Source organism: Thamnophis sirtalis, unplaced genomic scaffold (assembly GCF_051295495.1).
Source record: "Thamnophis sirtalis isolate CommonGarterSnake01/CBP01778 unplaced genomic scaffold, rThaSir2_p1.2 scaffold_8, whole genome shotgun sequence".
In the NCBI taxonomy this organism is placed as follows: domain Eukaryota; kingdom Metazoa; phylum Chordata; class Lepidosauria; order Squamata; family Natricidae; genus Thamnophis; species Thamnophis sirtalis.
The window spans coordinates 4,173,452-4,188,046 of record NW_028261388.1 but is presented as its reverse complement, the minus strand read 5'-3'; the positions used below and the strand labels follow the sequence as shown (position 1 = coordinate 4,188,046).

The 14,595-nt window shown below is 45.0% G+C and overlaps 1 protein-coding gene across 2 annotated transcripts in view; it reads left to right on the top strand.

The window, feature by feature from the left end:
• The window catches only part of PAK1 (p21 (RAC1) activated kinase 1), a 79,045-nt gene extending 67,036 nt beyond the window's left edge, over positions 1-12,009 (top strand). For both annotated transcript variants that reach the window (XM_087720990.1, XM_087720991.1), the window contains exons 11-15: positions 4,108-4,225; positions 5,845-5,944; positions 7,266-7,462; positions 8,981-9,118; positions 10,262-12,009. In XM_087720990.1, coding sequence (XP_087577116.1) covers positions 4,108-4,225; positions 5,845-5,944; positions 7,266-7,462; positions 8,981-9,118; positions 10,262-10,348 — 640 coding nt within the window. In that variant the 3' untranslated portion in view covers positions 10,349-12,009. The remainder of the gene's footprint in view (positions 1-4,107; positions 4,226-5,844; positions 5,945-7,265; positions 7,463-8,980; positions 9,119-10,261) is intronic.
• The last annotated feature ends 2,586 nt before the right edge of the window (positions 12,010-14,595 follow it).

The window sequence follows — 14,595 nt, the reverse complement described above, 5'->3', positions numbered from 1 at the left end:
TGGGAGTTCTAGTCCCACCTTAGGCATTAAAGCCAGCTGGGTGACTTTGGGCCAATCACCAGGATATTGGGAGTTCTATTCCCGCCTTAGGCATTAAAGCCAGCTGGGTGACTTTGGGCCAATCACCCAGGAGACTGTGAGTTCTAGTCCTGCCTTGAGCCTGAAAACCAGCAGGGTGATGAATACATAAGCGTAAATCCATGTGCATTGATGCTTCTGTAAATCCCACCTTTCCAGGACATAATTCAATCTTTTACCTCTTATTATACCTTCTGTTGAACGCATTTTCTCTGGTAGCTCTACTTCGAGATCCATTTTGTGCCTTCGTTGAAAAAGAAAACCCTCTTAAAAAAAATATATATATAAAGATGTTGGCCAGCTTTTAATTTATGTAATTCTGTATTATCTTGGCCCTCCTATGGACTTCCATGCTGTGCCAAATCTGTTGATTTTTCCCCCTCTTCCATTGTGGAAGGGATGGCAAAAAAAAAGATGCTTTCAGATGATTGGGATTAAAATATTCTCCCGTTGGTTTTTCATTCTCTCTGTTTGCTTCTTCCTCTCTTTGTTTTTATGTGGATTTATTTGTGGAGTTCAATCTTCTTTTTTTAAAATCCTTTTTAAAAAACAGATCCTCGCAAGTGGCTTGGGGTACAGTATCTGTTGCCATGGCAGCCAAAACATCGCCCAGACAGCTATAATTCTTAATTATGAAATACACGGGGAGCCATTTTAATCATTCATTTAATGGTTTTTAAATCTATCGAGCTATCAAGGACCAAAACACATTTCTCTGATCAACTCTAAAATAATTCTGTATAGCGAAATATCTGCATTCAGCTGTGTAGCAACTGGCTTATATTTATCAATTACGAAATCAAATTGAGTCCAACATTTCTGTTGCTAAGCGAGGCAGTTATTAAGTGAGTTTTGCCCCATTGGGATAACCTTTCTTGCCACCGTTGTTAAGCGAATCAGTGCAGTTCGGTTAGCAACATGTAGTAGCCCAAACCGGCTTTTTCGGAGATTGAGTAGCAATTGCAAAGTGTGTGAGATTTGACAGGGATTTTATCAGGGTGTTTCGAGCTTACAAGTAATCCTCGACTTACGACCACAATTGAGCCAAAAGTTATGCTGCTAAGCGAGACGTTTATTGAGATTTGCCCTTTTTGCAAGCTTTTCTGGCCACAGTTGCTAAATGCAGTCGTTAAGTGAGTTACACGGTTATTAAATGGAATCTGGCTTCCTCACTGGCTTTGCTTGTCAGGAGGCTGTTTAATAGGGAGGTCACATGACCCCGGGGACTCAACGACCGTCATAAATATGAGTCAGTGGCCAAACATCCAAATTTTGATCACCTGACCGTGGGGATGCCACAACGGTCGTAAGTGTGAAAAACGGCTGTAAGTCTTTTTTTCAGTGCGGGTGTAACTTTGAACAGTCACTAAATGAATTGTTGTAAGTCAACAACAATTCAATGTTGTTGACTTACGACAATCACTGTTGTAAGCGGTGGCTCAGTGGCAACGACTGAGCTTGTTGATCAAAAGGTTGGCAGTTCAGCGGTTCGAATCCCCAGCGCCGCGTAACGGAGGAAGCTCCCGTGACTTGTCCCAGCTTCTGCCAACCTAGCAGTTTGAAAGGAGGTTAAAAAATGCAAGTAGAAAAATAGGAACCACCTTTGGTGGGAAGGGAACAGTGTCCCGTGCGCCTTCGGCGTTGAGTCATGCCGGCCACATGACCACGGAGACGTCTTCGGACAGCGCTGGCTCTTCGGCTTTGAAACGGAGATGAGCAGCGCCCCCTAGAGTCAGGAACGACTGGCACGTATGTGGAAGGGGAACTTTTTTTCCCTGTAAATGAAAAATAAATAAATTTAAACACACAAACAAAAACTCCAAGGGCAAACTCAATAGGCTTTTTCTATATTTGAGGGGCTTCCCCAAAGAAGAGGGAGTCAAGCTATTCTCCAAAGCACCTGAAGGCAGGACAAGAAGCAATGGGTGGAAACTAATCAAGGAGAGAAGCAACTTAGGAGGAATTTCTTGATTGCTATAACAATTAACCAGCTTGCCTCCAGAAGTTGTGGGTGCTTCATCATTGGAGGATTTCAAGTAGGCAACCATTTGCTTCGAAATGGTAGAAGGTCTCCTGTTTGAGCAGAGGATTGGACTAGAAGACCTCTAAGGTCCCTTCTGACCCTGATATTCTATAATTAAGGAGGAATTTCCCGAGAAGAACAATCAATCAATCAATCGGTGGCACTGCTTGCCTCCAGATTTTTCTGCAAAAGTGGGGCCATTGAGATCTTGTTCTTGTTTTCTGGTCTTTTTCTGCCATTCCTTTTTGTATGTTTCTACCTGTGGAATTTATGGCGAGAATTTAAGGAAGAGGGGCACTTTTGAAATAAGAACGCCGCGGCCTCTAAATTTCCCTTGATGGGAAATGAGGTAGGTGAGATGAGAAATGAGGAAAGTGTCACCTCCAAGCATTCTATGAGAAGACATGGGTGGGGGACTTCTGGAGGCGAGATGAAACCTGTGAATTTGCATGCTCAGAAGTGAGCAATGTGAGACCTCTGGAAATTTACCATGAGGGACGAGAACCAGGTCTCAGTCACAATCCCTCTTCAGACTTCTCTACCCGGTTGTGGAAGGAGAATCCTATGGATTGTCAAGTCTTAACGAAGAGAAGGACATCATAGCAGTCTTCCAATAGGGGTCGAGCTATTCTCCAGAGCCCCAGAGTTTAGGGCAAGAAGCAATGGGTGGAAACTAATCAAGGAGAGAAGCAAGCAAAAAGTGAGGAGAAATTTCCCGACAGTGAGGAGAATTATGCAGTGGAAAAGGTTACCTCAGTTGCACCATCGCTGGAGGTTTTGAAGAAGAGGTTGAACAGCCATTTCTCCTTCCCTTCCCTCCCTCCCTCCCTCCTTCCTTCTCTCCTTCCTTCCTTCTTTCTCACCTTCCTTCCTTCTTCCTTCCTTCTCCTTCCTTTCTTCCAATATTTGAGGGGCTTCCCCAAAGAAGAGGGAGTCAAGCTATTCTCCAAAGCACCTGAAGGCAGGACAAGAAGCATGGAAACTAATCAAGGAGAGATCCTTCTCTCCTTCCTTCCCTCCTTCCTTCTTTCTCTCATTCCTTCCCTCCTCTCCTTCCTTCCTTCTCTCATTCCTTCCTTCCTTCCTTCTTCCTTCCCTCCTTCCTTTCTTCTCTTTCCTTCCTTCTCTCTTTCCTTCTCTGCTTCTTTCCTTCTCTCCTTCCTTCCTTCTCTCCTTCCTTTCTTCTCTTTCCTTCCTTCTCTCTTTCCTTCTTCCTCCCTTCTTTCTTTCTCACCTTTCTTCCTTCTCCTTCCTTTCTTCCAATATCTCAGGGGCTGCCACAAAGAAGAGGGAGTCAACCTGTTCTCCAAAGCACCTGAAGGCAGGACAAGAAGCAATGGGTGGAAACTAACCAAGGAGAGATCCTTCCTTCTCTCCTTCCTTCCCTCCTTCCCTCTTTCTCTCATTCCTTCCTTCCCTCCTTCCTTCTCTAATTCCTTCCTTCTCTCATTCCTTCCCTCCTTCTTTTCTTCTCTTTCCTTCCTTCCTCCTCTCTTTCCTTCTCTGCTTCCTTCCTTCTTCCTTCCTTCTCCTTCACAGGAGAATTTGGCCAACTCTAGAATAGAAAAAAGCAGATTTAAAATCAAGAGTTTCTCCAGTCTCTTTGGAAAAATGTCGCCTCTAACTCTCCTACCCTCTACCGTAAATTGGATTTGTTGTTTTTTTTTATAGCAGATTTTTTAAAATTACTTTTTCCCTTCTAAAACCCCATTACAGTCATGATGTCAACATTGTTATGTCATCATACCTGTACATGCATATAATATTTGGCTTCTATATTTACGCACTTTTGTACACAGTTCTATATGTGTTTATATATATATATATTGTTTTTTGGCTTAATTAATGAATTTGTTTTGCTGTTTTCTGGATTTATTTTGATGGGCCTCCTTCCCCGCCGGCTCCGATTTTTCAAACCTTGCTCCGTCTGTCGTTTTGGCGCTCGGTTGTGGTTGTGTGTTTTGGCTGACCAGGGTGACGCCCGCTGTTTCTTCCGTTCTCTGCAGTTACCTGGTGGGAGACGAGCTGTGGGTTGTCATGGAGTATTTGGCCGGCGGTTCCTTGACAGACGTGGTAACGGAGACCTGTATGGATGAAGGGCAGATCGCAGCCGTGTGCCGTGAGGTGAGGATTTGTAATGATGACGGTAGATCCCCCCCCTGGGGTGCCTTTGGCTCCGGGATTCAGAGAGATGACCTTCCCGGATTCCTCAGGGGCTCCAACAGTGGCAGAGCTTGGAAGGGGTCATGGAAAAGGTATTTAGAAATTCAAGGAGGTATTGAGATGGGACTGCCCTGGAAGTAACCCAGGTTGAACTGTATAGCACATAGATTCCTTCCTTCCTTCCCTCCTTCCTTTCTTCCTCCATTCCTTCCTTCCCTTTTCCTTCTTTCTTCCCTCCCTCCCTCCGCTTTCCTTCTTTTCTTCTTCCCTCCCTCCCCCTCCTTCCCTCCCTCCCTTCCTTTTTCTCTCTCTTCCCTCTTCCTTCCTTCTGTCTAGCCATCCACCCACTCTCTCCTCCCTCCCTTCCTCTTTCCTTCCTTCCCTCCCTCCCTTTTCCCCTCTCTTCCCTCCTTCCTTCACTCCCTCCCTCCTTATCTAGTCATCCATACTTATCTCTCCCCCTCCCTTTCATCCTTATCTTTCCTCTTCCCTCCTTTCTTCCCCCTTTTTCCTTCCTTCTTCTCTCCCTCTCCCTCGTTCCTTTCCTTCCTTCTTTCCTTCCTTCCTTCATTTCTTCTGTCTAACCATCCACCCACTCTCCTTCCTTCTCCACATTCCTTCCCTCTCTATTCATCTTCCCTCCCTTTCCCCCCTCCCTTTCATCCTTATCTTTCCTTCCCTCTTCCCTCCTTTCTTTCCCCCTTTTTCCTTCCTTCCTCCCGCTCTCCCCCTCTTTCCTTCCCTTTTCATCCTTCCTTCTTCCCTCTCTCCCTCTCCTTCCTTACCTTTTCCTCCCTTCCTTCTTCCCTCCCTCTCCCTCGTTCCTTGCCTTCCTTTCTTCTGTCTAGCCATCTACCTACTCTCCTTCCTTCTCCACACTCCTTCCCTCTCTGTTCATCCTCCCTTCCTTTCATCCTTATCTTTCCTTCTTCCCTCCTTTCTTCCCTCTTTTTCCTTCCTTCTTCTCTCCCTCTCCCTCGTTCCTTTCCTTCCTTCTTTCCTTCCTTCCTTCATTTCTTCTGTCTAACCATCCACCCACTCTCCTTCCTTCTCCACATTCCTTCCCTCTCTATTCATCTTCCCTCTCTTTCCCCCCTCCCTTTCATCCTTATCTTTCCTTCCTTCTTCCCTCCCTCTCCCTCGTTCCTTGCCTTCCTTTCTTCTGTCTAGCCATCCACCTACTCTCCTTCCTTCTCCACACTCCTTCCCTCTCTATTCATCCTCCCTCCCTCCCTCCCTCCCTTCCTCCCTTCCTTCCTTCCTTCCTTCCTTCCTTCCTTCCTTCCTTCCTTCCTTCCTTCCTTCTTGCCTTTCCTCCATTCCTCCCTCCGGATCATCCTTTCAGAGATACTTTTAATTCTGTTTATTGTACAGCTTCCTTAACAGAAAGTGCTTCTCTCCACACCCTCTTTGCTATCTCTCTCTCCCAAGGTTATTCTCACCTACCGTCTCCCCTGCATCATTAGTGGGTGGGTGGGTGGGTGGGTGGGTGTTGGTCATTGGGAAATGCATAGATGCCCCCATAACCACCCCCAGAGACCCACCCCTGTGCTTGGCGTTTCCCCCCCCCCCCCCTTTAGTGCCTTCAAGCGCTGGAGTTTCTTCACTGCAACCAGGTGATCCATCGTGACATCAAAAGTGACAACATCTTACTTGGAATGGATGGATCTGTCAAGCTAAGTACGTGACTTGGATAATTGTTGACAATTGTGGGTCTGTGGGGGATGTTTTGCCTGTGTGTGAAATCTAGGCTGGGGGGGCCAAATTTTACACCCCTCAGACAGGGTCCGCAACTTGGGAGTCCTCCTGGATCCACAGCTGACCTTTGATCACCACCTGTCGGCTGTGACCAGGGGGGCATTCGCCCAGGTTCGCCTGGTGCGCCAGTTGCGACCCTACCTGAATCGGGAGGCTCTCACAACAGTCACTCGCGCCCTCGTGACCTCTAGGCTGGAATACTGCAACGTGCTCTACATGGGGCTGCCCTTGAAGAGCATCCGGCGGCTTCAGCTAGTCCAGAATGCGGCCGCGCGAGTGATTGTGGGTGCACCTCGGTTCGCCCACATAACACCTATCCTCCGCGAGCTGCGCTGGCTACCTGTCGATCTCCGGATGCGCTTCAAGGTGCTATTAGTCACCCATAAAGCCCTGCATGGTAGTGGATCCGGATACTTGAGAGACCGCCTCCTGCCAATTACCTCCTCTCGACCCATAAGATCTCACAGATTAGGCCTCCTCCGAGTGCCATCTGCCAGCCAGTGCCGGCTGGCAACTACGCGGAGGAGAGCCTTTTCAGTAGCAGCTCCGACCCTCTGGAACGATCTCCCCGTGGAGATTCGTACCCTCACCACCCTTCAGACCTTCCGCACAGCCCTCAAGACCTGGCTATCCCGCCAGGCCTGGGGGTAAAGACCATAGTCCGCCCCCACCCGAATGTTGTATGAATGTTGCTTGGTTTTAATGATACATTGTGTTTTTATGTTATTGTATGTCTTCCCCTCCCATACAAGTTGTTAGCCGCCCTGAGTCCCCTCAGGGAAAAGGGCGGCCTATAAATAAACGCAACTATAACTATAACTATAACTACCCACCCACCCTTATGAATGAATAATAGATGCCTTTGATCCCAGCATTGCGACTGGGTATTAATTTTCAGTGAGCAAAAGTTGAAAAACTATTCATTGCACGCACAGAGAGGCGGGTTATTAATTCTGTTTTTTTTGCTCCAATTTTTAAATTTATTTATTTAGACCAGGGGTGTCCAAACTTGGGAACTTTAAGACTTGTGGACTTCAACTCCCAGAATTCCCCAGCCAGCATGGCTCCCCAGTCAGAAGCAGTGTATATTTATTTTTTTTGCGCGGGGGGGGGGGAGGTCTTCTGCACATTGTCCATGGGGGCTCCAGGTTCTGGGAGTTGGGGTGCACCACTGGAGTAGACCAAGTTTAGCCTCAACCCCTTTCCTTCCATTCACTTTTGTTTGTTTTTCCTTCTCCTCCAGCCGATTTTGGCTTTTGCGCCCAAATCACGCCGGAGCAGAGCAAGCGCAGCACCATGGTGGGGACGCCATATTGGATGGCCCCCGAAGTGGTCACCCGGAAAGCCTACGGCCCCAAGGTGGACATTTGGTCTCTGGGCATCATGGCCATTGAGATGATCGAGGGGGAGCCCCCGTACCTCAACGAGAACCCCCTGCGGGTAAGTTTGGGGCCTCAGGGAGGGGTGTCCTCTGACGGAGGAGGAGGGCTCATCACCTGCGAATTCAGGGCAAATATAAGCCTCCCAGGAGGATGTGACTGGATCCCACCTGTCGGTCCCTGGAACCCTCCTGAGGTTTATTCTTCCAAGATTTTGGTACCAGTGCTGGAGCCCCCCCCCCACCTGGGAATTTCTCTCTCTCTCTCTTTCTCTCTCCCTCTTTCTATCTTTCTCTCTCTCTCTCTCTCTCCCTCTTTCTCTCTCTCTCTTTTCTCTCTCTCTCTCCCTCTTTCTCTCTCTCTTTTTTCTCTCTCTCCCTCTTTCTCTCTCTCCTTTCTCTCTCTTTCTCTCCCTCTTTCTCTCTTTCTCTCTTTTCTCTCTCTCTCCCTCCCTCTTTCTCTCTTTTCTCTCTCTCTCCCTCCCTCTTTCTCTCTTTTCTCTCTCTTTCCCTCCCTCTTTCTCTCCCTTTTTTCTCTCTCTCTCTCTCTTTCTCTTTTCTCTCTCTCTCTCCTCTCTGCCTCTTTCTCTCTCTCCCTCTTTCTTTTTTCTCTCTCGCTCCCTCCCTCTCTCTCTTTTCTCTCTCTCTTTCCCTCTTTCTCTCTCTCTTTTCTCTCTCTTTTCTCTCTCTCTTTCTCTCTCCCTCTCTCCCTCTCCCTCTTTCTATCTCTCTCTTTCTCTCCCTCTCCCTCTTTCTCTCTCTCTCTTTTCTCTCTCTCTTTCTCCCTCTCTCCCTATCCCTCTCTCCCTCTCTCTCTCTCTCTCTTTCTCTCTCTCGTAGTCCTCAACATAACAGTTTGTTTAGTGACTGTTTGAAGTAACAACAGGAAGGAGAGAAGGAACGAATGGGAAAGAAAAGGAGAGGAGGAAGGAATGAAAAAGGGAGGGCAGGAGGAAGGAAGAAGAGAAAGAAAGAACAGGAAAGGGAGGAAGGAAAGGAGGGAAGGAACAAGAACAGGAGGGAAGGAAGAAGTGGGAAAGGGAGGAAGGAACGGAAAAGGGAGGTAAGAAAGGAAGGGAGGAATGGGGAAGGGAGGAAGGAAGGGATGGAAGAAGAGAAAGAAGGAATGGGAAAGGGAGGGAAGGAGGAAGGGAGGAACAGGAAAAGGAAGGAGGACGGAAGAAAGGAAGGACGGAAGGAAAGGAACGAATGGGAAAGGGAGGAAGGAAGGAATGGGAAAGGGAGGGAAGGACAGAAAGAAGAAAGAAAGCAAGGGAAGGAAGGAAAGAAAGGAGAAAATGAATTGTAGATCAAACAACTGGCAGTTTATTACTTTAGTTAGCAATCTCTCAGTGAGCAAAGCTGGAAAGGGCAACCAGGCGATGCCAGAAGCGCTAAGGACCCTGCGTGGCAGAAAGAAGCATCAGGAGCAGCAATTCTCCATCTCTGCTTCTGGGGCCCTTTCAAGAGGCCTCTTCCCATTTCCACCCACTGCTCCCCCCCCCGGTCTCCCTTAGGCAGCGAATGCTTCTCGTCCTCTGTGAGAATATTTGAGATTCCCCACTCTTTCTTTATTTCAGGCTCTGTATCTCATTGCTACCAACGGGACCCCGGAGCTGCAAAACCCGGAGAAGCTCTCGCCCATATTTAGAGACTTCCTGAACCGCTGCCTGGAAATGGACGTGGAGAAGAGAGGCTCTGCCAAGGAGCTTCTCCAGGTAACCCTTTGATCCAGAGAGCGAGAGAGCCAGGGTTTCATTGATATTGAATGCTGCTTCTATTTTCTATTCTATATTCCATTCTATTCTATTCTATTTTCTATTGTATTCTATTCTATTCTATATTCTATTCTATTCTATTTTCTATTCTATTCCTATTCTATTTTCTATTCTATATTCTATTCTATTCTATTTCTATTCTATTCCTATTCTATTTCTATTGTATTCTATATTATATTCTATTCTATTCCTATTCTATTGTATATTCTATTCTATTCTATTTTCTATTCTATTCTATTCCTATTCTATTCTATATTCTATTCTATTTTCTATTCTATATTCCATTCTATTCTATTCTTATTCTATTTTCTATTCTATTTTCTATTCTATTCTATTTTCTATTCTATTTCTATTCTATTCTATTCTATTTTCTATTCTATATTATATTCTATTTCTATTCTATTCTATATTCTGTTCTATTCTATTCTATTTTCTATTCCTATTCCATTCTATTCTATTTTCTATTTTCTATTCTATATTCTATTCTATTCTATTCCTATTCTATTCTATATTCTGTTCTATTCTATTCTATTTTCTATTCTATTTTCTATTCTATATTCTATTCTATTTTCTATTCTACATTCCATTCTATTCTATTCTATTCCTATTCTATTTTCTATTCTATATTCTCCTATATTCTATTCTATTCTATTCTATTTTCTATATTCCATTCTATTCCTATTCTATTCTATTCTATATTCTGTTCTATTCTATTCTATTTTCTATTCTATTCCTATTCTATTCTATATTCTATTCTATTCCTATTCCTATTCCTATTCCTATTCCTATTCCTATTCTATTCTATTTTCTATTCTATATTATATTCTATTCCATTCCATTTTATTCTTATTTTGGATTCCATTCTATTCATTCTGAATTCTATTCTATATTTACTCTGTCTACTCTACTCAACTCAACTCAATTCAACTCTACTCTACTCGGACCTATTCCTATTCAGTTTTCCAAATAGCACTACAGCAACTTCATAAATACGACGTACTTTTCTGTTTACCAACGGTTGTAAAGACCCACAAAAGTTGTGACTGTTTTCCCATGGCTGCCTTTTCTCTCCCTCTTTTCTAGCACCAGTTCCTGAAAATTGCCAAGCCCCTCTCCAGCCTCACCCCTCTGATCGTTGCAGCGAAAGAGGCCACCAAGAACAACCACTGAGAGGGAGAGAGAGAAAAAAGACTACACCAGCTGTTTCCGAAATCTTTCTGCAAACAGTTTCGGTTTTATCCTTTTGGGTTTATTTTTTTCTTCCATTTTTTTAAGAGACTATTTTTTTTTAAAAGTTCCTCTTTCGGGATGTCTGCCCTGTGCAGAAAAGCCTTTTAATCATTTAAATTTTTTTCTGTCCTGGTGGCTGGAATCATGAAATTCAGATGGAGGATCCAGAAACGGACTTACGGCGATGGAGTAACTCCGGAGTAACTCTTGAGTTTAGGAGCGCTGCCTTTCTCGCAAGACTCCCATGAAAAGGCTGGCTGATCACAACCGTTGCGTTGTTGCCAAGCAAACATTGTAGGCAACTTGGATCTTTTAATGTACGGATTTAATATACGGATTTTTTAGAATGAGAGAGAAGAATTTCTCGCGGAAACTTTTTAGAAGACATTTTCCCCAAGCGAGTTAACAGGTTTTTTTTAGGCATCCTCGATACCTTTCGGGGAGCCTAATTCTTAAAACTACTGAAAATTTGTTTGGATTACTTGAAAACTAAGGCAGGCTTAGAGAAACGTGGACTGATTTTTATAATTGCAGGGGAAAGCGATTAATGTTTTTCCCCTGCGAACCACTTGATGTTCAGAGAAAGTTTGCATGCGTCAAAAGAAGATTGAAGTAGTTAGGATGAATACCACCATCGGCCGTTTCCCCCCCCCCCCCCATCCCTTTTTGGAAGGTTAATTAATCGGTGATGGATCATGCAATGTGTTTGAGGTTTTGTGCGAGTGTATGTGCGTATGAGAAACAAATTGCCTTCTGATTAAATCCCTATGGCTCTTTCCCATCTTAAACTGCAGTTTAGGACAGCCTAATCGGACTGTTTTGGTTAATACCCCGTTTTCCCAAAAATAAGACCTCCCCCGGATAATAAGCCCAATCGGGCTGTTGAGTGCATGCACTAAAATAAGGCCTCCCCAAAAAATAAGCCCTCCCTGAAAATATTGCAACACCGCAGCAGCCATGAGGTGACCCCGCTCTCCTGCACCTCAAAAATAATAAGACGTCCCCGAAAATAAGGCCAAGCGCTTATTTTGGGGGTCAAAAGAAAATAAGACTCTGTCTTATTTTCGGGGAAACAGGGTAGCTTAAAACAGAACTTTCCAGATGGATTGGAACTTTGGTTCCCAGAGTCTCCCTTGGCCAGAAGGATTCTGGGAGTTGAAGTCCAAGGACAGCTGGAAGGCACCGAATGGGGAAAAGCTACTATGGTTTTCATGATCTCAGACGAAACAATACGGAAACTTTGCTCATCCGGCCCTTAACTTCAGAAATAGGGTTTCACAAACCTCGAGAACTGGGGTGAAGGAAAGGCTTGAATTTTGGGGGTATTTCTTTGCTGCCCCGGTAAAGAATATCACGGTTTCCCATTTCCAAATTTGCCAAAAATAATGATTCTGCATGTATCAAGACTGGTTTCTCTGGGCCTGTGAGCAACTGAGGATTCAGTCTTTCCAGATCCAGCTACGGGTGAGAGCATCAGTGTGTATCAGGAATGTTGGTCTCTTCGTGTGGGGGGGAAAAACTTTTTTTAAAAATTTGTGTGATATGAAAACGATGGATGCAAAATCAGGTGGTGTTGAATAAACTAGATCCTGGGTGTTTCACACTGGTTTGGTTTGTAAAAGGTGAGAACATTAGATGGCGAAAGCATCTACTGTATTTTTTGTAGTATAAGATGCTCCAATATTTATTTATTTATATATATGTATGTATGTGTGTATGTGTATGTATGTATGTATTGTGTCACAACCCCTGGTATGCCCAAATATGGGAGGGAGCATACTGCTTCCCTTTTCTGTCTATCAGCTCACTCTGGGAGCCATCCAGGCAGAAAGCCTTTTTTTTTTTATGTTGCCTTGTTACATTTGTGTTGCAATTGTGCTGATAAATAAATAAAGGGAGACTAGTATAGATCTATTTCAAGCTATTTAGCTCTCATCAGCTAGCCATACCCTTACTGGGAATCGAACCTGGGCAGTATTACATATTAGGCAGTTATATTAGCCACTAAGCTGATAAAGGAGGGGAGCCGGTGGCTTAGTGGCTAATATAACTGCCTAATATGTAATACTGCCCAGGTTCGATTCCCAGTAAGGGTATGGCTAGCTGATGAGAGCTAAATAGTTTGAAATAGATCTATACTAGTCTCCCTTTATTTATTTATCAGCACAAATGCAACACATACACACACACACACACACTTGCACTCTGCACACCTCCCAAACCCTCTGCACGTTTTTGTGAAAAACGGAGCATACAGAGAGTTTGAGAAGCCTGTAAAGTGCTCCTGGAGGCTGGGGGGGAGGGGGCAAAAACGAGCAAAAAACGGCCCGGTTTTCACGAAAACGGGCCTGTTTTTTTGCCCAAAACAGCGCATGCTGTATTCAGTGTATAAGACGCACCCAGATTTTCACCCTCTTTTTTTGGGGGGGGGGCAAAGGTGCGTCTTATACTCTGAAAAAAAACATGGTAAATGCATGGAAAACCAGCTGAAGACAAATGTTGACAACGGCAATATAAAAAGCATCCAAAAGTCCATTCACCAATTTTTTATTGCCGTCTGGATTTTATGGAGCACCGTTTCTCCCCCTGCTGAAAATAGTCTCGTGGCCACCTGTGCAATTGAGGCAGGAAAGAGTGTTCTAAAGCATGTGCAGAGAACTCTCTTCCTTTATGGGTAGTCCTTGACTTACAACAGTTCATTTAGTGACCACAGTTACAAGGACACCGAGAAAAGTGACTTTTCAGACTTAACGACCGTGGGAGATTCCCCGGGGTCACGTGATCGAAATTGTTTGTCCACTGACTCATATTTATGACGGGTTGCAGCGTCCTGGGGTCAATTGATCCCCTTTTACGACCTCCTGACTAGCGAAGTCAATGGGGGGGGAGCCAGATTCACTTAACAACCGGGTGACTTACTTAGCAACTGCGGTGATTCACTTAGCCACTGTGGCAAGAAAGGCCGTAAAACGGGACAGCACTCACTTAAGAACTGTCTTAAGAAACCAGGGATGGCAGCAAAGAGGAGATGCTAAGGGGATTGGAGAAAGAGAATTTACAAGTAGTCCTCGACTTACAATGGTTCATTTAGTGACTGTTCAAAGTTATAACGGCATTGAAAAAAGTGACATGGCCATTTTTCACTTAACGACCATTGCAGTATCCCGCTGCAGATCATAGACACGTGATTGAAATTCACACCCTTGGCAACTGACTCGTATTTATGACGGTTGCAGTGCCCCGGGGGGGGGGGTCACGCGATCCCCTTTTGCGGTTTTCTGACAAGCAAAGTCAATGGGGAAGCCGGATTCACTTAACAACTAACTTATCAATTGCAGTGATTCACTTAACCACGGCGGCAAGAAAGGCCGTAAAACTCAACAAATGTCTCACTTAACATAAATTTTGGTGGACGTAACTCAAGGACTACCTGTGCTTTTGCTTGAATCTGTGGGGGGGGAGGGGTGTTCCTCCTGTGGAGAGAATTGGGGGGACGAGACATTCCAGATGTTCTGTACTCAATTCCCAAGACCGCATGTTAATTTCTCTTGGACGCAACTTGGAACAAGGAAGGAGTAGCAGGCTTGGGTCGTATGGATGGTAACTTCTTGGAACTGTTCCAGCTGAACCTACCAAGTATGGTGACAAGGATTTGAGAAGAAGACAATATGGGCGTCAGCGTCGCAGGTAAAGAAAACAGAACTCCGAGGCAGTTTATTGGATACATCACATTGGCACAACTGGTGAAAGCCGACTCTGAAATTTCCTGCAACATTTGCCTGGTCGCACAGTCCAATCCCAAGTGCTTGTCTGTCGCTTAGTTACTAGCTCCTCCTCTGGCCAGCCACCAGTGAGAATGTCCTTGGTTCCCACAGGAGAGCTTTATTGTTTTGGCTGCGAGAACCAATGGGCGAAAAGGAAAATGTAAGAGTTAGTCCTTGACTTAACAATCATTTGTTTAGTGACTGTTACAATGGCACTGAAAAAACGTGACTTACGGCTGTTTTTCGCACCTACGACCATTGCAGCATCCCCCCTGGTCAGGTGATCAAAATTTAGACGCTTGGCAACCGATTCACATTTATGACGGTTGCAGCGGTCCCCGTTTGCGACCGGCAAAATCAGCCAGGTTCACTGAACAACCATGTAACTTAACAATAGCAACGATTCGCTGAACGATTGTGGCA